Source organism: Athene noctua, chromosome 1, assembly GCF_965140245.1.
Source record: "Athene noctua chromosome 1, bAthNoc1.hap1.1, whole genome shotgun sequence".
In the NCBI taxonomy this organism is placed as follows: domain Eukaryota; kingdom Metazoa; phylum Chordata; class Aves; order Strigiformes; family Strigidae; genus Athene; species Athene noctua.
In genome coordinates this window covers 5,576,991-5,598,123 of record NC_134037.1, presented here as the reverse complement: position 1 = coordinate 5,598,123, position 21,133 = coordinate 5,576,991, and the positions used below count along the sequence as shown (strand labels likewise).

Sequence of the window (21,133 nt, the reverse complement as noted above, 5' to 3'; positions counted from 1 at the left end):
CTTGGGGAAATCAAATTCCAATCATAGGGAGCCCTGAGCCAGCCAAACAGATTGAGGGATGCTCACTACAATCCCACATTTCCAGATTGCTGCTGTCTGCCAGTTGATGCCTGCATAATAAAGGGTCATAGATTTAAAACACCCTCATTTAAACTGATGTGAAATGGGATGCCCTTTCCATTCCTGCAGGAAAACTGTGCCCTTGATCCCTTTAACCTCCATAAGTGGCTGCAGATGTACCGAAGCTGTTTACCCAGAAAGGAGCCACAACACGGCTCTACGCTGAAGATCTCCGAGATGTACTGGATTAACGGCTCAACCCTGCAAAACACAAGCAACATAGAAAAGGGTTTGGGGGATTTTTATATATATTTTTCTCTCCTGCTGTGGCGCCGTTCTTGCAACTCCTTCTAGGATGGAAAGACAAAAACCTGCCTGGCACATCCACTTTGTTCAATGACACAGTGACAAGACCATCCCCACCCCATTATTTTTTTTTTTCCCCCAGATGATTTGAGCTACATCTGTTAAGAACACTTATCAGGTGGGCCACATTTAGTCCATGACATGCAACTGAATTACCAATCAAAAGAAGCAAGAATGAGCATTTTTTTTGCCGAACGGATGTCACCATAGCTATGCTCGGAGATGGACATGCATGGAAGAGACATGCCAGCTGCCCTCCCCCCTTACATCCTCCCACCAGAGAGCAGAGGCAAATGCAGCAAGAGGAAACCCAGACATAACCTCCTGAAGCCCACTCAGATAAGGGTGCAGCCTTTTTTCCGTCCCACCTACACTTCTTTTTCTTCATCATCACCCCCTTTTTATTGGCAGAAAGTATCAAAACCACCTTCTGCCATAAAAAGACACGTTAGAGAAGCAGACCTTTCCAAGCCTGCAATACAGCCCACCAGAGATCAGAGTTGTCTCCTGGGATGATCCATCTCCGTCTACTCTCTATCCCCGGAGACAAAGCAATAGTGCTGCTAACAGACTCCTGTATCAGATGGGATGAATCCCTGTGTGTCATCCCACCGACTGCAGGCTTTCTCCTTCTGAAGCTCATTAATGTGACAAGCAGCTTATGGCGGTGCGTGAGCAATAAAAGCAGCCCTCGTCTCACCAACACCATTGTTTCAGGATCATTTCTAGCAGCTGCCATGGAACAGAGCTGCGTGGCTGAGGACCAAAACTGTGTTGTTTGTGAACGCATCGTTACATCCCACTTTCAGGCTGGTTTTCCCCCACATTTTAATTCATGTATACTACATTTATCTAGGCATGAACTTGAAGTGTCACCTTAAAAGATGGAAATAGCATCATTTAAAAATTCTCCAAACAAAGCATTTTTTTTTTATTATTTTTCAAACTAGCTTTTGTTTTTCTCATGAAAAGTGTTTTTCTTCTGCTGTTTTCCTACAGCAGGATTTATCTGCATTTGACCTGAATCTCTGAATGCCTTTGATTGCCTGAATATGCATTTTTCATCAAATCAACTGTTTTTTCTAAAATGTTTCTCTCCTGCCTCCTACTGATCCAAGGGGAGTTAATTGACTAGCATTAGCAGTTTGCTGACTTGGGTTCCACAGATCAATAAATGCCTTGATAATTATTCATAGTTTTATACCACACTGCAGATTTCACCGTTAGGTACAGAATTTGTGAAAACTCTTACCTTTCTTTTCAGATTAACCCTAAAATACCAAATAGGATGTAGAATTAAATTTATATCTTAAGGAAAGTACACATTCACACACCTGTTTGAAGCAACTGGAATGCCACTGATGGTGACACAAACATTGTACCATCCCGCAGCCAAGGCTGGAAGCGTCACATTAACACCACGGTCCGTCTGCGCCTGGATCCCTGCCCATAGGCCCCCGATTTGGACCTCGATGTCTGACCCCCGGTAGCTGGCAAACTGGGATATTCCAATCTGAAGCTCCTGACCCCCTGCAAAGAGGAGAATGAGTGACACTATTTCATTGTTTCTGGCAAGTTATTTTAGTACATGTAACCATTGCCTGAGGAAGAGCATGGTGTGCCATCATGCCAGAACAGGTCCAGTCATGTCCATCAGCCTAAAACAAAAACGAGAAGATCACAGTGGTTCTGTATCCATCCCACTCATCCCTTGGCATGCCTGGTAAGGTCACCAGCCCCTAAGGTTGTCTTGAAACGTTAGCACAGCGAACTTGGCTCTGGCCATCTACAGCCCCTCCCAGCCTGCTGGCACACACTCAGGATAGGATCCATGCTCCTTTACTGTAAACATCTATCCTATAGATACTACATCCAGTCTTTCTAAGGCTCACAAACTGAAGCTGAAGAGTTCTGGGATTTTTCAAAAATCCCCGATGAATGATCCAGACCACACTTTTCAGCACTACGGAGCTAACAGGAGCCTCCCACTCTTATATGAGAATTTCCTTGGGTACCTAAAATCAGATGCTCCAGCTGGCAATCAAGCCCCACACAGCCTCTCACTCTTTCCTTCCCAGTGGGATGGGGGAAAGAATGGGTGGGGTAAAAGTGAGAAAACTTGTGGGTTGAGATAAAGACAGTTTAATAATTAAAATCTGCGCACACAAGCAAAGCAAAACAAGGAATTCATTTACCACTTCCCATCAGCAGGCAGCTGTTCAGCCATCTCCAGGAAAGCAGGGCTGCATCATGCGTCCCAGTTACTTGGGAAGACAAACTCCATAAGCCTAAATCCCTAAATGTTCCCCCCTTCCCCCAGCTTTACGTGCTGATCATGACATCCCACGGTATGCAATATCCCTTTGGTCAGCTGGGGTCAGCTGTCCTGGCTGTGTCCCCTCCCAACTTCTTGTGTACCTCCCCCAGCCTACTTGCTGGTGGGGTGAGAAGCAGAAAGGCCTTGACTCTGTGTAAGCACTGCTGAAAAAATTAACTAAAAAATCCCCAAATTATTAACACTGTTTCCACCACAAAGCAAAAACACAGCCCTGTACTAGTTAATGTAGAAAATTAACACTAAAGCAGCCCAGCTCCAAAACACCTTGTTTTCAGGAAACACAGTGCTCTCTCCAGTTTAAGATCTGTTGTCAACCAAATTATATTCTGATGATAGAGCATACTTCCCTTTATTTGTGCATACTGCAGTAACAGAAAAGGACGATGCAGTAGAGAAGGGAATTTCATAACCTAAATTCCTCCTGAAATAGCTTAGAAAACTGGGGTGGTATGCATCAGTCCAAATAAAGGCATTTTCCCTGAGATAGCTATTATCTGTACTCGGTGAGGAGAAACAGAACCTTTACGGCGTGATTCATCTTATTGTAAGGACGACATACAAAAGAGCTACGGTGAATCCCAACACAGAACCATCTATTTCTCTTCACCGACTGTGCAAGCCATCTAAACAGCAAGCACAGTCAGAGATGTGTTTAGGAGGTGAATCTCATTCTCCTGTCTCCCCTGAAGGGTGTGGCTTCAATTGCACGGAAGCAGGAATAAACAGGCTGAGAAGGGGTCTTCAAGTCTAACTCCCTGCTGCCATAGACCACTATCCCTTTCCTAAATTAATTAGGCAAAAGGTGTTAATATCTCTTTACCATCCCGCTGAGCCAGACAGCCCAAAACATTTTTCTACCCACGGAGTTGCTTCAGAATGGCTGGTAAAGATCAGCTGCCACAGAACAGCACTTTTGCTCATTCCTCTTCTCCGTTGAGCACGTGGCACTGTTAATCCCAGCCACACAGGGGGGTAGGCAGGAGCATCTCTCACCTGCCTTACTCTCTCACCTTGTCTTAATGAAAATTAACTTGTATAGGTTGATGCATCTTTATTAGAGGTTCAGACCTGAGTAGCAATTTTGTGTTCCAAGCAGAGGCCAGGGTCACTTGGCTTTAGTGTTTCCTCCACAGCAGGCGTGGTCACCACAACCATCCAGCTCCACAGCCTCAGCTTTGGAGAAGTCTCTGCCTTCCATGAATCCGCACAAAGCTCCCCCTCATCTACCAGTTCCTCCAAGTAGATTTTGAAGCCAGTACTTTTCAATTCTGCATGCGCAAAGAGTCAAATAAAGTTTGAAAGCCTACAAAGTTGAATATATTAATAGCTTGAACTCTTTGGACTCTCGGTCAATTGTCAGCTTAATCCTAGATGCCTGGAAGGCATTAGTGTAATTTATTTATTCTTTTTATTATATAGGAGGAAAATTATATTAAAATACAAAGCCGTGGAGGTTCTGAACAGGAGATTGAACTCAGCCACACCACAATTCGCAAGACGTTATAACATTAAGGAATTCCTTGCACCTGGACTGCCCGCAGCTAGAAAAACCTCCCCTTGGTGCTATGGTATCTGAATAATATTCAGATGATAAAGGACGTTTTCTCTTATTTATGCATTCTGGAGTAATAGAAAATGACAAGGGCATTTGGGGAGAGGAACCAAAACGCCGGGCATGCAGCAAGAAGTGCATTTCATCACTGGCAGTCACCTAACTCCCTGCACCCCTGCCAAGTCCAGCCAAACTGCTGAGCTGGGGGGGAGCTTTATTAAGGTGTGCGCTGGAGAGATTGCAAAAAAAAGGAAAAAAAATAAATCGGATGATTGCATCCTTGGAGAAATGGGAGTGGGGTATCTGTGTAGGAAAGTAAGAATATTTGTCTTCCTCCTATCTTCCTTCCTCTCTCTCAGATACTAGGAATCTGGAATTAACATACAAAACTGTAGTAAACCTTCTTCCTAAAAGACTTGTCTGTAAGTGGACACGGTTCACCATTAATGTCTTCTATTCTCAATGACCAGCCAAAACCTTGTGCAGAAAAAAAAAAAAAAAAAAAGAGAGGGAAATGAGGAAAAATAAACAACGCCAAAAAAAACTTTCAAAAGGCAGGAATGCTCAACACCCCACGAGATTTAATACTTGGAATTTTGTCCCCACAAATTCCATGAAGTCTACACTCATATTCTAATGTAACTGATCACCAGGTCAAACTGGAGGAAACAGTTTGGCTTGGAAATGGGAATTAGCAAGACAAGTGTTGCCTCTCTTCCACTTTCAGGAAGCCATAATGCACATGATGCATTTTATAATCAGCCCTTTGGGATCACAGAAAGGACGCTCTCTAGAGCTCATTCCTCTTGTCATGGCTGAACCTGTTACCAAGAATGAATGGTTGAGGTCATTTCAGAGCAAAGTTAGAGAGATGTGACACAAAAGGAGCACTATACCTCACATGACATCCTGTGGACATCATCCATACTGGCCTAGGGCAAGCAACTCATTATCTCATATACGATAAAGTAAAACCAACATAGAACAACGAGGTCTGATCGGGACTAAAAGGAAATATGGGGAATGCAGGTTAAAAGAAATCAACAGAAAAACAGCATCCGGTCACCAAACTCCATAAATCTAAGTTCTCTCTGCCCCACCACCATCAGCAATAACAGCATTTCTACAGATGATGCCCAACACATGTCTGCAGCCTTTTCACCTGCTACTCCACTTCTGTTCCTGCTCAGTGATACAACAGCAGGGTTTAAGGAAGGATCATACTGGAACAAGTTGTTTACTGTTGTGGACTGATACCCAGAAATCAGTGTCACATGGACAGCAGCATCTTCTGTGCCCTAAAAACAGAAATGAAGGAAATGTCAGAAATAGGAATGCACCAATAAAGAAGTCATTCCCTATATTCCTGCATCTCCCATACTTAAGTCAGGCACATGGCACTGACAAAATTTGTATATACACCAAACTCTACTTAAATGTGTACAGTTATGTTGACTTTCGAGGGACATCTATGGAGAGATAGAAGCCTCAAAATGATGCTAGGCTATATAGATTTTCATTTGCTATATCCATACTAGTAAGTTAAACAGTGGTAACTCATAGGCATAGACAGTTAGACCTACACTTAAACTATTAACGTAATTTTAGGTATAATTTTGACACACAGCAAAGAGCACTGCTGCTAACAATCCCTAGGCATGTTTTTCCACAACGCACAGATAATGTCCAGAGGAGGCCTAGGTGTAAGATTTGGAGCTGAAGAGGATTTAACAATGTGAGCTAGAGCAATTGTCCCAGGCACGTTTAACAGACTAGCAGACAACTGAAAGTAGAGACATGAAATTTTGATGGAATTCAAAGCCCCATTTTGTTTATGCGATGCTTAGCTAATGCAACCTGAATATTCTGCTGACGGTTTCACTGGTTTTTCATAAACTGCGTATCAGTTAAGTTGGTCTAAACTGTAGTTGGAGTCCATGGAAAATTGTCTCACAGCCAAGACTTGGCTGATGGGCTACTGTTTCCCTTCGCCAGTGTAGCTCAGGCCAGGAAAACATAAGGGGCTAAGGGCTGCTGACTGTTCCCTTCCCCCCCCCCACCCCCCCCAAATGTGGTTTCTTACCCGAGGGGGAAGTTTACATTCAATTCGTGTTGAATTTCTGTCATCCTCCAAAATTGGGCAGGGCTGAGATCCAAACAACACCAAGCTTACCCCTTCCAGATTGGTCCCCCTGAGAGCCACTCTCAGTCCTCCTACAAAACCAATTATTGTTCGGTTCAAGACGTGGAATTATATTTTTATGCGCAAAAGATTCTTTATTAATTGATGACTATAAAGGGGAACACTGTCTCCCAGTTGATCTGATGATGATCTGCTTCTACCCTGCTGTGCCTAGCTTCCTCTCTTTCACCAGAGATCTTTCTTGCCTATTATTTGAATTCTTGTCCATGATACAAGAGAAGTGGGTTTGTTTCTCAGTTTATTTTTTAATGACATACTTATTTAGGCTGGCAAGGTCTGGCCTGTGATGTCAACCTTAGAAAGATCCCCAGCCCAAGAATAAAATAAGGAAGGAAGGAAGAAGCACTAAGAATGGAAAATGAGCTTAACACAGCAGGTGCTTTCACAGTTCAAATAGCTGCCAAGAACCCTGCTGTCAAAAAAGCCTGTAGCATGTGTTTAGGAAACTTAGGTTAGAAAGGGGACTTGGCAGGGCTTGAGTTGTGAAGAAAGTCACAGAGGGTTTGATTTTGCAAAGCACTGAGCAACCTCAGCTCTCCTTTGAGCTGAGCCTCTTCAATCACATGCAGGATCATACCCAACACAATCAGACTTGCATGTGATCTTTCTGTAACACCCCGTTCCAATGCAAATAGTCAAGTGCCCCTCTGCTTTTTCAAGTGACTAGAAGATTCAGGGACATTTCAAAGAGAAATGGAACAGAACAGGAACGGACATTAGTGGCAATTCTAACCTGAATGTTTTTTGATGAGGTTCGGAGACAAATTTTTTTAAAAAGAAATTTTACTTGAAACTGACAGGCATTTACTGTAGTTATCAGTATTGCAGAGTTTTAGGACAATGGGCAGACAGACTGCTCAGATAGGAACTTTACTAGTGAAGTGTTTGTGTGTACATGGTAGTATAACTATATCACAAACCAACTGAGGTTTCATGATGCTTTTCATGTGTGATGTAAGTAAACTTCTATGGCAAAGTCATAGAATGGTTTGGGTTGGAAGAGAACTTAAAGATCATCTAGTTCCAACACCCCTGCCACAGGAGTGCCAGGGACACCTTCCACTACATCACCTTTCTCAAAGCCCCGTCCAACCTGGCCTTGAACCCTTCCAGGGAGGGGGCAGCCACAGCTTCTCTGGGCAGCCTGTGCCAGGGCCTCACCCCCCTCACAGGGGAGAATTTCTTCCTTACATCTAATCTAAATCTACCCTCTGTCAGTTTAAAACCATTACGCCTTGTTCTGTCACTGATGGTCTCTCCCCTTCTTTCCTGTAGCCCCTTTAAGTCCTGGGAGGCCGCTCTAAGGTGGGATCTCATGGGAGCAGAGTAGAGAAGGAGAATCCCCTCCCTCGCCCTGCTGCCCACCCTGCTCTGGGTGCAGCCCAGCACACGGGTGGCTCTCTGGGCTGTGAGTGCACATTGCTGGCTCACAGTCAGTTTTCCATCCACTAATATCCCAAAGTCCTTCTCCACAGGGCTACTCCCAATCCACAGCCTGTGTTTGTGCTTGGGACTGCCCCGACCCATGGGCAGGACCTTGCCCTTGGCCTTGTTGAACTTCACGGGGTTCACACAGTCCCACCTCTCCAGCCTGTCCAGGTCCCTCTGGGTGGCACATCCCTTCCCTCCAGCTTGTCACCACACCACACAGCTTGGGGTCACCCACAAACCTGCTGAGGGTGCCTTGATCCCACTGTCCATGTCACCAATAAAGATGTTAAACAGCATCAGTCACAACGCTGATCCCTGAGGAACACCACTCATCACTGCTCTCCACTTGGACATTGAGTTATTGACCGCAACACTTTGAGTGCGACCTTCCAGCCAATTCCTTATATATCAAGTGATCTATCAAAGAAATCCATGTCCCACCAATTCAGAGACAAGAATGTCATGCAGAACACTGTCAAATGCTTTATGCAAGTCCAAGTAGATGATGTCAGCGGCTCTTCCCTTATCCACCAATGGCTTAACCCCATCAGTATATATCAATGAGTGTCCCTTGTACATTTTCCTCAAAGCATCATTTCTTGCTAATTCTTTAAAGCAACAGAGAAGTCTAGAATTTTAATCTTCTAGATTTTCTCTGGCTGGCTGCAAAACCAGACAAAGAACAGAAATCAGATGCATTAACAACAAGCTCCTTCCATCCCCTGGAGCATGGTAGTATAAAGGCACTCACACTTATAGAGTTAGGTGACAGGGAACTCCCAGCACAGCACCACTGAGACCAGTGATATTTTGACAAGAGGGACCTGATGCAACAAAATACACAATGCTTCCCAGCTTCCTCTCCTCTCATATTAAGGTTAGAGAGCCAGAAACAGCAAGAACTCAAAACTGAAGGCAATTGTCTAATGTGATAGTTGTCAGATAAGGAGCCTCAGATTTAGAGTACAAAATCCATGTGTGTTGTGTAAGGACTGATACTCTTTAAGTTTTGATATCTACACTTATATCCATATGCAATGAAATACTGCATATGTGCACTTTACGGTAAGATTGAAGAGAGGTATTTTAAATGGAAGAAATTAAAAACACAGATGGAAGCTGTAATTCTTTCCAGTTATAAATGTTCAAAGCATATGTAATGTAAGATACCATTATACTTGCTTTCTTTTTAATGAGTGACAGATTACTGTAATTGGGAGAACTGGATTGTCAGCAAAGGAAATGAGAAACAAGGTCCAAGAACTAAACCTTGCCACTGTTGGCTATTTTCTTTTAGGGTTTTTTTGTTGTGGTTTTTTTTTTTTTATCAATTAAAGCAGTGAGTATCAACCTTATGTACTATATAACCCTCCCACTGGAGAGGAGGGAAAAAAAAAAAAAAAGATAAAAGACTTAGAATACTTTTCTTGCCATACACTCCAACATAACGTGAAGAGGTGGCCATAACTTCCTGCGTTTCAGCTTAGGAACCCTACTTTCTCCCAAGACCATACCAAGGCTATCCACACAGAAGTTCACAGACCATCCTTCCCTTCTTCTGCCTGCTCCAAGGTGACCAAGCATGGCACAAGCATTTTTCCAAGTCACGTGGCTGAATCCAGGCCAGTACTCCTGCTCTCAGTGACGCTTGTCAGCACGAACTCAGAGCACCTCAGTAATGAAACTAGGAGGTTTCCAGACAATATCTGTAGGACTTTTACTGTCAGAGTCGACCTGGATCATGTTGTTTCTAGATACTTGTTTGAAAACAAGTCGTATGCTGAGACCGTTGGTCCTTACTGCACAACCCAGGGGTGTCAGGAGTGCTCTCCACTTTTCTCATTGGGCTGGGGAGACTCTTCCCTCTCCCAAAAAAGAAAGGGTGGCTTTTTACACCCTTTGGTTTGGCTTAGCTACAGTTGGCTAGGCACCTTGATGGAACATCTAGGTGAAGTCCTCTCATCTGTGTCACACTCAGGACAGATGAGAGTCATAATGGTCCTTTGACCCCAGAGTACTGTGGAAAATCTTCCAAGCTCCTGTCTTCAAGGATGGAATATATTACCCTTTATTTCTTCTTCTATTTCAAGGACAGGATGGGTAATAGAAATGGAAGAAGCTTCAATTTAGTTTGAGCTTCTCTAGGTTTATCAATTTTGTATCTAAACACAGGCGAGTTTTGCATTTTCTCTCTCACAATATGAATTCACTTCAACTGAGATGAATCAAAGTTTAGCCATTTCACAGTTAGGCCAGATGGCTCCAAATACTACAAAGCTATGTGTCAAAATGGATATGGGAAGACGAGCCATGAAACACTAATAGCCTTCTGGGTTGTTGGAATAAATATACACGCACTTCAATTTACAATTCTCAAACAAAACTTGTTGGAAAACTGATTGTCTCCACAAAGAACCAAGGAAAGACTGTCACTCTTTGTAAGAAACTTGCCCCAGTGCTTTGGGATGCACACAGTGTGTCCAGCCATTTGTTTCAGATGAAGACCTTGGTAGTCAAAGTACAGAAGAAATGAAACATACCATGAAAAACAAGAAGCAGAAAGTAGATATCCCCTTAGAGCTGGTCTTCTGTTCAGACCTACCGATCTCTGAAGCCGTGGGAGGTTCGATAGCTACCAGCTTTGGCTCAACTCTTAGGAAGATGCCTTCTCCTGTGCTGCCATTGAGTGCGAAGCCATAAGGTCTCACCAGTAGTGTCACCCGGTAGACTCCAGCTGGCAACCTCTCCATCTCACAGACCACTTCAGTTTTATTCAGTGTTATGACGTAGCAGGTCATGTTGTTCACCTCTACCTGCAGGGCTGGCTTCTCCTCAGTGAAGCCTGATCCCCTGATAACTACTGTGGCCTGGGACCCATCATCTGAAGGAATAACAAGATGATTCATTAACTTTGGTGTAGCAATGCTCAGGATTTACTTCCAAACAACAGTTTTACCTTCTTCATCGGGACAGCCTAAAAAGTACACCACTGATGATCTTTCATTGTCCCTCATAATGCCTATTCCTGCCTGTTCCTGCTCAGCTATTACTTTTTAAATTAAATTTTTATTAAAAATAACTTGAGCCAAGAGCCACCTTCTACTTTAAGCATGAAGCTTATCACCATTTATCTCCCCTTTATGCCTCTACCATCTTCTTGCCAATGTAAAAACATGTCTGTGCTACTTATTTTAAGACTGGAGCTGATCAGAAGTATCCCACTAAAAAAATGCAGTTTCCACAAAATCAGAAATTTCCAAAAGAATACACACACACACAAAGTCGTCAGCATCTGGCAGATCTTTTTTCACTGAAGAGCGTTTTTGCCTTTTTGTTCAGACACAAAGCCCCGTTACCTGATGAATACTCCACATAGCTGACTACAGGTGTCAATTCCTGGCTGAACTGGAAAGAGCACGACCCAGAACAGTTTGCAAGGATGTCATTCACCACCACCACCACCTGGAGACAGAGAATAAGGTTAACCTGAAGCTGGGAAGGTAACAGAGATGTTTTCTAAAGTCACATCTATCTGGTAGACTTGCAGAGCAATGCCAGTAGCCACACTGAGCTACTGAGAGCACTCTGACTGTGCCAGCACAGAGCACAGTCAGACAGCTGCTTAGCCTGCTGCAGTCTCATTATAAATTTAATCACAAGGCTTGCTAGGGCTCAGTCATAGACAAAGCAGAGCACATCTTTGGAAGCTGTGTCTGCAGAATCCTATCTCCCATCTTGCTGGGACCCACAGCTCCTCCCACCTCCTGTTCTTCTAGTCATCCATGGAAGACCCTGCTTGCCATACACCCCCAGTTATTCCCGTCCTGCCTTGGGAACAAGTTTATTATGTTGAAAGTACCCTGCCCTGTAAGACTAAATAGAACGAATGCCAGAATCTGTCTTTTTGGCATGCAGCACTCAGTTTTATTTTTTTCCCCTTGTTGTTCATGCAGAAACAAGAAAGCTGGGCTGTGACCTTGATATCTAGCAAGAGATATCAACAGATATCTCATCTGAGATCTTGATATCTTGAAAGAGTCAACTGACATAGCATAAGACATAGGAGAGTCCTCTTCATCTGTCTCAGGTAGTAAGGGTGTGTCAGGAGGCTATACCCATGCCTGCAAAAATCAAGAGCAGACTGTCTCCAAGAAATGCAAGGAGCACAGAGGTGAGAGGTACTCTGCTTGAATAGAGACGCAATAATTAGAGGGACATTTTTATACTTGTTGCTAGCAGCAAGTCAGAAGAAAGCTTCAAAAACAAAGAGGAAATCCGATTGCTGCTGCTGTTCTTATTTCATTTAGTCTATTTGAACTTATGTCTGCCCCATGGATGAGAGAGACAACACAGGTGGTTGAGCCACTGGAAGCAGCGATGTCTTTGTAACTGGAGAACAGGTTGACTGAAAAAGCAGGCTGACCTAGCTCCACGTGCTGCACAGCTGCACTTTGAGCACATCCAGCATCATCCTGTTATCACTACAGTACCCAGCAGTCTTCCCTGGAAGCAAAGCCAGCGACACACACTGCTCTGCAACATCTGAGAGCAGAGTTTGCAGTGCATTTGTCCACCCAGTAGACTCATTCACCCAGGAAACCCTCCTTGGTCCCTTTTCACACATGAAGAATTGAGATCCAGAGAGGCTGAGGGACTTGCCTAATTCACAGACTAGTGCCACAGGTACCATCTCATTTATTTTGCTCGTCAGGGTAACAGCTGGAATGCTGCAGATGAAGAGTGTCCCAAGTTTGGTGGACAGCACCATAAGACCCAACAAAGGTGGGAATCCAGAGATGATGTCAGCCCTTAGCCACAGCCTCAAAAGAAATAAATGGTCTTCTATCACACATGATGATCATTCTCCCTGTGAGGAACTGAAGGAAGAAATGCCTCAAATATTGGTCAACACAGAAAGCCTCAAGGACCAGCTGCGGCCTTTGGATTAGGCTAAGGAATGTCACCCAAGGAAGCGGGAGCCTATGGAAGGGTGCAGCTCCCACTCCCTTGCAGTTACTTTGACAAACTCCCTAGATAAGCCTCAAAGGGGGGAAACTGGACTGAGTGAAACCAAATGTTTCCCCCCAGGCACAAGTGCCACTGATCACTGACTCTATTGTGCAAGCCAGACACCATGCTTGCCTTGTTAATGACTTTGCTCCTTCGCCATTGAAGTGGTAACACGAACTTGTAAGAGGTGATCATTTCTGGGATGACTTATAGCAAGCATGAAGTCAGCAAAAATCACTGGGAACCGAGGAAAAACCAAAGGTGGGCAGGGTGAGTTCAACCACCGACTCAACTGGAACCCAATGCTCCACGTTTTTCCTTGTCTCTCATGGAAATGAGTTTGTGGAATACCTGCCCCTCCTCTTCTAGTATGCTAATCAGCTGATAAGATGAACTTAAAAGGTGACCGAAAATTTTTCTGTGGGTGCACCCACCACCCAAATTACCCGACCTGAGACAACACTGAATCCAGATTTCTTTGACTCTCTTTTTCTCTTTTTTTCCTTTCCTTTCTTTTCTTTCTTATAAATTTATAGGAGACCACATTGCTTATTATCTTTTTCCAAGTTTAAATTGTTTTCTACTGCAAGTAAAACATTATAGCTGGTTGTTTGGTGTCATTTCACCTTAATTTAACCTAAGGGGATCACAGAGCCATTGTGATTCTCTGGGCTTCCAGCCTGGGTCATGACACTCCCCACCTGCATTAGCTCTTGGAGAAGAGTCCTACTCCACAAGCCAGGGAGCAGAATCTGAATGATTTATGACAAATGACAGAACAGTAGATTTCTGAAAGGATTTAGTGGCAGAAGTACCTGAATACCTGTGAGACTCCTGGATCTACACAAACCAGGTGAATCAATAGAAAGCATGACAGCACCTCTCACCTGTGTTTTGTTGTTGAAGGTAGCAAGCATGTCCCCAAATATCGGCCCAATAAACACGCCTCCATCATAAACCACACGACTAGAAACTGTTGGCTTCAGACCAGTGAGGTTTTCAGCAGAGACCTGGCAAAGAACAAAGGATTTAAGTTCCTTGTCCTTTTCCATCCTGTGAGTTTAAATTAAAACCGTTCCCCCCAGAGTTCATACAAAGTCTTTACAAGGCATCAAATAACTCCTGGAAAACTCTTCTCAAGTTTCTTCCATGACTTCTATCTCCGGGTCTAAATCTTCATTACCCAAGACTTTACAAGACCTCCCTATTTCCATCTTCAGCCTTGCAGGCAAGAAACAGACAAAGTTTCAGGAGCCAGATCTGCAGATAAACTTCTAATAGTAATATCATCTGGAATTAAGTATGGAAACAGCTTTGAACATCTTCTCAAAAACACAACTTTGCATGGAACAAGGACCTGTGCTACAGCTGAAGATTCAGCTCAAGCTTTTTTTACCATCCAGGACAATGTCTTCAGCATGAGAACTCATTGCTTTGTTGAAGATAATTTTACACTTTCAGAAGGTGGATATACAAAGAAATATGTTGGGGGAAGGAAGCAGCTCTGTCTTAATCCTTATTCAAAAAAAGACACTTTTACTTGAGGCAAAACTTAAATGTTAAATCTTGGGGTGGGAGAGTTTGAACTGAACCTTCATCTGAGACTTGTGAGAACCAGATATGGACCCACACAGAATAGTTGTCAGAAAAAGATCTTCTTGGCCCATAAATGATGCCACAAACCTGTACTGAGCTTCAGTTATGGTACTAAAATATGTGATAATAATATCTTTCACATAGCTATTATAATCCCTTTATTCCGCAGAACTGCAACAAAACCCAGAAATAACATCCTAGCCTCCTCATTTTGGGGCACAGACTCTGAAGATGTAATTTCTCCTCCTGTAACTGTAATTGCTTTTTTAATGAACTAATCTGGAATTTGCTTAAACTGCTATTCCTAATAGGAAGACATTTAGCTTAAGGTCCCATGGATGTCTGTAAAAACAAATACTGGGAGAATGAATCATCCAAGGCCAAAGACATTGAATAGGGTTCAAAGTAAATGTTAGTAGCAAATTACTGTACATTGATAACATTGGGCAAGTCCCCAGTTTTTGTTTTCCAAGTCAGTGTCCAGATGCTTTCATAGCACGAGTTTGAGTCTTTGGTCACAATGAAGTCGCTAGTGTTGAAGTATGGGGCTGTAGAGTTATCTGTGTTGTCTTGCAAAAGCTTGCGGAGATGGTGGGAGGAGATGTGCACTGAAACACCTGCAAAAAACATTAGAAAGCGGTGGATACCATCATCCCTAGGAGAGCACATAGAAAAGAAAGACGTTTCATTACTAGTGCAAGTCTGTGGTGGTTCAAACCTCTGCAACTGCCAAAAAGCAGCAGAGGGAAATTTACAGGACCCCAAATGCCAAATCACCACAGAATCATAGAATAGATTGGGTTGGAAGAGACCTTTTAAAGGTTGTCTAGTCCAATCCTCCTGCCATGGGGGCAGGGACATCTTCACCTACATCAGGTTGCTCAGAGCCCCGTCCAACCTGACCTCAAATGTTTCCAAGGATGGGGCATCCACCTCCTCTCAGGGCAACCTGTGCCAGTGCCTCACCACCCTCATCATAAAACATTTCTTCCTTCTATGTATTTTGAAGATCTTCTGCTAAAAAAAAAAAAAAAAATAGAAACTTCCCTGCAATCGGGACCATCAGAAATTTTGTTTAAGTAATACTTTTATACAATATGCACACATGAAATTTCAGTGTGCAAGTCATTTTCCTTCAAAATACAAAGGTTGGAAATGTCCTAGGTGAGACAGGTGTGGAGAGAGTCAGCCTATCAAGATTTTGTGGAGTCCAATCCAGATAAAATGCAAATAATGTTTTATTTCTTTTGACATAAATACCCATGGCCATTCAAAGCTACAGATACAATAAATCTCTCTAAATGAATTAATGAGAAAGAGGGCAAAGCACAAGACCTGTGAACACAGCAAGAGGAATGGAGGACATTTTTAAAAGATGATGCTCAAAATGAAGTACTACGGAGACAGCCTTCAGCTGTTGTAGAAAAATCTTAAGTGACAACACGGAGGAAAGAGTTGTTTCAGAAATATTCTAAGGCTGTGCTTTCTCGTTTTGTTATTTGACTTTGTAACTGAGCCACTGGTTCCTCAGTTAAGAACTTTATCATTGGTCTTGCTCAGATTAACCTGCTCACTTTCATTCTAAGCCTCTCTGATTATTCAAACCAAAGACAAGAAAACCTAGCACGCATAAAGGGTAATTAAATTCAAGGCAAGCAATTCTACGCACAAAATCTTTTGTGATATCTACAAGCCTATTACCAATCCTGGTAATCCTAGAAGAGAACAAATTTCCTGGTAACACGCACAAGTCTTGTCGTACAAGACCAGAAGGACAGATGCTGGAGAAATGGCAGCATAATGAAACCATGGGATGCAAAATCCCGGTTGAGGATCTTTAACATTAAGGCAAATATTTCACAGTGGCTGTATGCATTTTGGAACAACCCCGTTCCCAACATCAACAAACACTGGCCAGACTATAATCCTTAAATCATGTCTGGAAGTACATCAGATGCAAAGATCTAGCAGCTATCTCAACAGATTGTTTAACCTGCCAGTCTGTACCCTCAGCATTTCCAGGGTGTAATATTCTCTCTTCTTCACTTTGTTTCCTGCAAAGGAAATCCAGGACCTGCACCTGAACCGTCTCTTACCTGATATCACTGTATTGGCCAAGTGGATGCTGAAGGTCCCTCCAATAGGTGGGGATGACTTTTGCAGTCTCTGAATGGTGAGGCTGACTCTCACATCCTCCGTGGAGACATAGAGGTAGCCATACTCCTTAGAGCCCTCCCCAAGCAAAGCACCTCTGTGTGACAGAGAGGGTTCACATGAAGGCATTAGCAGTCAGGCCCCCACTCGTGACACCCCCACATCACCAGCAGCAGAGGGATGCCTGTGGGAACAAAACCCTCGAAAAGACCTAGTGGGAACGTATTCACAGCTCAAAGAGAATTCAGTACTCCCAACTTACACCTGCACGATGTAGGGCAAGGCACACAACAGAAAATGATGGAGTCTTTGTTTTAATTATGTCAGAAGAAATTGTTAATACAGCACCAAGCACAAGCAAGTCCTGCCCCAGTACTGGTGTTTTTAAAGGACCAACTAAAGACAGCCAGGGCAGCAGCTACAGCACCAAGACAAAAAGCTTTCCTTTAGTCAACTCCAGTCTATCAAAATCTCAACTCCTCTGAATTACAGCGATATTTCACATTAGACTTCACCCAAAGCCCGATTTCTAAAACTTAAAAGTATTTTCTCACTTGCCTCTAAATTATCTTTTTTCAAAGGGAAAAGAGACTCTCCGTGGTACAATGATGCCACCACGCGGTTAAGCGTGTGGGTAACAGCTAAAGTCTCACACCTCAGCCCCTGCCTTCTGCAGAGCAAATTTCAGGAACACAAAACCAAAAGGATCCCTGAGCCTTCTTGTCTGACCTACAGCCGGTCCCTCAGATTTTAGCTCAGACCCCTGCCCCGATCGCAGCAAGTTGTACCGGAATGCAGCCCAGCTTGTGCTCAGTTAAGAGAAAGAGCCAGGTTTGTTTTGAAGATATCCAAAGACAGTGATCAGCCTACTCATTTTTAAAGTGTGTGCTGATTTCTGTTTTCAGTCTTCCTGAATTCAGCATCACACGCTGGTTTTCTTACATCTTCCTCTGTGAGATGCAGAAGCCCACCAGTGCCAAGCACTTTTTTATTATTTTTTTCCTGGTGAGAGGTACTGGGATCAATCTGCCTCAATCTTCTTTTTAATTAAACTAAACAGATTGAGCTTCTTAAATCTTTCTCTGAGGCATTTTTTGCATCAGTCTTTTCCTTTATGCTGACTTAGACTCTGTCTCTGAACCCCAACATGTGATTAATTCACCCAAACCTTGGTTTTCACAAGGAAATGCAAGGACTTGGCTGCTCTGGGAACCAGACCAAACAGCCTAATTTTCTTCAGCTGTTAGCCACCTCTGAAAGGAGAATCTAGCTGTCTTTAGAGCACTCACAACTAATGACACATTGCTTTACTTCAGCTTGAAAGAGAAAAGACCACAAGGTAAGAAACCAAATTAAGATACAGCAGACTGAGGTTCACCTTCTTCTGAAAGGAGGTTTCCTGTGGACACCTGAGCAAATCGCTTTGGGTGAAATAACTGAGCCAAAGTAACACCTGTCTGCCGCAGAGGAGATGATGCATCATTCCAGCTTCTCCCTTGCCTGGCTCTATTCCCACCAGATCCTTGCTGACTCAACTGGATACAATCCAGCTTTCAAAGGACTTGCTCTCTGCCAGCATAGCCCTTGCGCTCTCTGATCTGGTTAGCCTATGGCTCTTTCATTGTTGGGACTTCCAGAATAGAAACCATCTCAGTACATATGGACACATGGCAATTGGTGTCATTAAAGGTGTTTGGGAGCATCTCTGGCAGATCTCCATCCACTGTTCCAGAAGGGCTTAGATCTCTATCTAGTCCTACACCAGATCTTGGTGGCCCATGTCTTACACACCCCAGGTTAGCTGAAACATCTTAAGCACCTCTGCTTTGGCAACTGAATCCCACTCATACAATAGAACTTCAATACTAGAATCAGATACTTTCACTAAGATGTCTACAGTGTATGTTCAAGATCCTGTATGGTGAGCAAAGCTCAAAACACTCATGTGCCAAGAGTGAAATTAAATATCTTAAATTTAGAACTTCAGCCCATCTACAGAGTACAGACACTTTTGCAGGATTCAGTAGTCTAAAGAGTCAGAACACAGGCTGTTTGAAATGCCTGGAGGACAAGACTCCAATGAAAGCACAGGGATCGCCAAGCTGCAGTCTTATTCTTCACTACTTCCCGTGTCCTGTCTTAGATGACAACGAGCTCCAGACATGTCAGGGAGAACTGCAAGAGGTTTTACAGGGTATTGAGATAATATACGCACTGTCCCTACCTTAGAGAGAGAAGTGGCAGACTTGCACCACAATCAGACACCATCCAGGACACGTTGTAAGTGGGAGAAGACCCCACCACAGATACTGCTTCAACTATCCTCCCACCTAGCCAAGGTGGTTTGGGATCCCTCTGAAAAACTGAAAGAACAAGAGCACAAGCATTCATTAGAGCAAGGAGAACAGCTATCACTATGCCTAGGTTGTTTTCATTTCACAGCTGGAAACATATCTGCTTGGGGGTGTTCTGTTTGGTTTTTCTCTGGGCAAGACGGTTCGAGAGTTATGTTTGATATTTCGGCAATTCCTTCCTGATTTCTTTCACAAAAAAAAAATGTTCAAGAAAACAAATTATTTTTGTGCCTGTTGTGAAATACCATTCCCCTTTGAAAAAGTTTCAACCAACCCCATCATTAAAGATTTTAATAGAGTATCCTAGAAAGATGGTACTATTAAAAAAATAATAATAATAATAATAATAAAAAGAAAAAAACAGATTCCTTTACCAGTCACAGCTCTGTCTGCGATGACAACTTCATCAAGGTAAAATGACCCAGAGGTTTCCTTTTGCAGCACAGGGCGCAGCAAGTCTATCTGATGCACAAACACTGGGGAATGGGCAGGGAGGTCCTGGAGAAGCATGGAGCGATTCACACACCCCTTCCAGAGGTCAGTGCAGGTAAATGTCCAGCTGGAAGACACCAGGGTTGTGCAAGCTCTCTTTTGCTGCGAGGTAGTTGCAGTAACTGACTTTTGAGGTGCTTGAAGCTTCCAGGTAACATCAGGTACTGCTGCTATCACTCACACACAAGAGGCTTGCTCAGTGGTTTGTGATCACTCTCTACCTGTCTCTGTTGCATTCCCCATGGTGAGAAATAAAGCTTTAGATCTCTGTTTAGGTATCCTCCTCTGTGTCACAATAGTGAGATGCGGGAATGACTACTGCTGTTCTTTTTTTGGCAAAAACACTACGATAGCATCAGTGACCTCAACAGGGATCAGCCCAGGTCAGACGCCTTGGGAATACCAGATGATTGCTGAAGGCTCCCAGCTCTCTCCGCCATGTAGTAATTTAATCCCAAACCCTTATTCCAGGCAGGCACCCACCCCTCACACAGCCTTACAGACACCCAAGCTGCTTTACCTCCCAAAGCTCTTCAGAGACTCCTGATTTTTTAAGTCTGCTTGCCCCAAGCTTTACACCTAACACCAAATGTTTTCTACCTATGTAAATCTAAGTGAATAAAGAAAATTAAAGTCTACACCAATTTGAAAACTTTTTGTATCGATGATTTCATGAGGTTCCTGGGGATTAAAAAAAAATAATAATAATAATTCATCTCTGACTCACTGCAGAAAATCTGCTGACTCTTGCCAAAGAACCTGGGAAATGTCCTCAGAAACCTTTTGGCATGCTTACCAGAGACAGAATAAACTCTCCATCTGTATATTACTAAGGTGAGATAGTGTATATAACAAGAAACATGTAAACTTACTCAGTAAATCCTCAAAAAGTATGGAAACACCTCTGGGAATGCTTCTGCAGGGACAGAGCAGGTGTCAGCTTACCCCAACTGACAATTTGTTCCTATACGAATTAGAATTTCCTAGTATACATTCTTACAATGGAAAGTGTAATTTCTGGAAACTACAAGTGTCTGGATACCTTTTAGAGTCAGTTTTATTGAAATCCCATAGGCAGGTGAGGTTCCTCTTCACTGAACATAAAGAGACATTGGTATAAGACACCAAGATTTGAAAGATATTGCTCATATGGCCTTTATGTGCAAAACATACCTGCAAAAAATGGGGAAAAAAATCACAAATCAAAACAGGTAATTTATGAGTCATGTCTGTAGAAGATATTTGTTTAACATTAATAGGGAAATATTTTGCTCAAGGTCAGCAATAAAGCCCACCCATTGAAGCCAAATTGCCTTGAATAATACCTAGAGGAGATGGTGCACTAGCCACCACATAGCCTGAAACTGAGCCCGTAGGTTTCAGCGAGATCTGGGGGCAAAACATAGCTGGGAAGTACCAGTGGGGATTTCAAGGATATGGGAGGGAGGAAAAGACGACTGGAGGAGCTGATTTGCGAGGTAGAAGCTTTGGGATGGGTGTCAGGTGGGGAAACAAGACTCGAACAGGTCTGTAAAGGGGAACTGAAGTTGTCCAGGAGAACTGCAGGAGGCTTTGGG

At 43.3% G+C, this 21,133-nt stretch overlaps 1 protein-coding gene across 1 annotated transcript in view; it reads right to left on the bottom strand.

The window, feature by feature from the left end:
• The window catches only part of PKHD1 (PKHD1 ciliary IPT domain containing fibrocystin/polyductin), a 269,426-nt gene that overhangs the window by 224,580 nt on the left and 23,713 nt on the right, over window positions 1-21,133 (bottom strand). The window contains exons 19-30 of the mRNA XM_074921569.1: window positions 20,599-20,729; window positions 19,439-19,623; window positions 18,935-19,073; window positions 16,653-16,807; window positions 14,989-15,173; window positions 13,848-13,970; window positions 11,307-11,412; window positions 10,553-10,831; window positions 6,400-6,530; window positions 5,479-5,614; window positions 1,761-1,956; window positions 254-321 (exon numbers count right to left, since the gene is read on the bottom strand). Coding sequence (XP_074777670.1) covers window positions 254-321; window positions 1,761-1,956; window positions 5,479-5,614; window positions 6,400-6,530; window positions 10,553-10,831; window positions 11,307-11,412; window positions 13,848-13,970; window positions 14,989-15,173; window positions 16,653-16,807; window positions 18,935-19,073; window positions 19,439-19,623; window positions 20,599-20,729 — 1,834 coding nt within the window. The remainder of the gene's footprint in view (window positions 1-253; window positions 322-1,760; window positions 1,957-5,478; window positions 5,615-6,399; window positions 6,531-10,552; window positions 10,832-11,306; window positions 11,413-13,847; window positions 13,971-14,988; window positions 15,174-16,652; window positions 16,808-18,934; window positions 19,074-19,438; window positions 19,624-20,598; window positions 20,730-21,133) is intronic.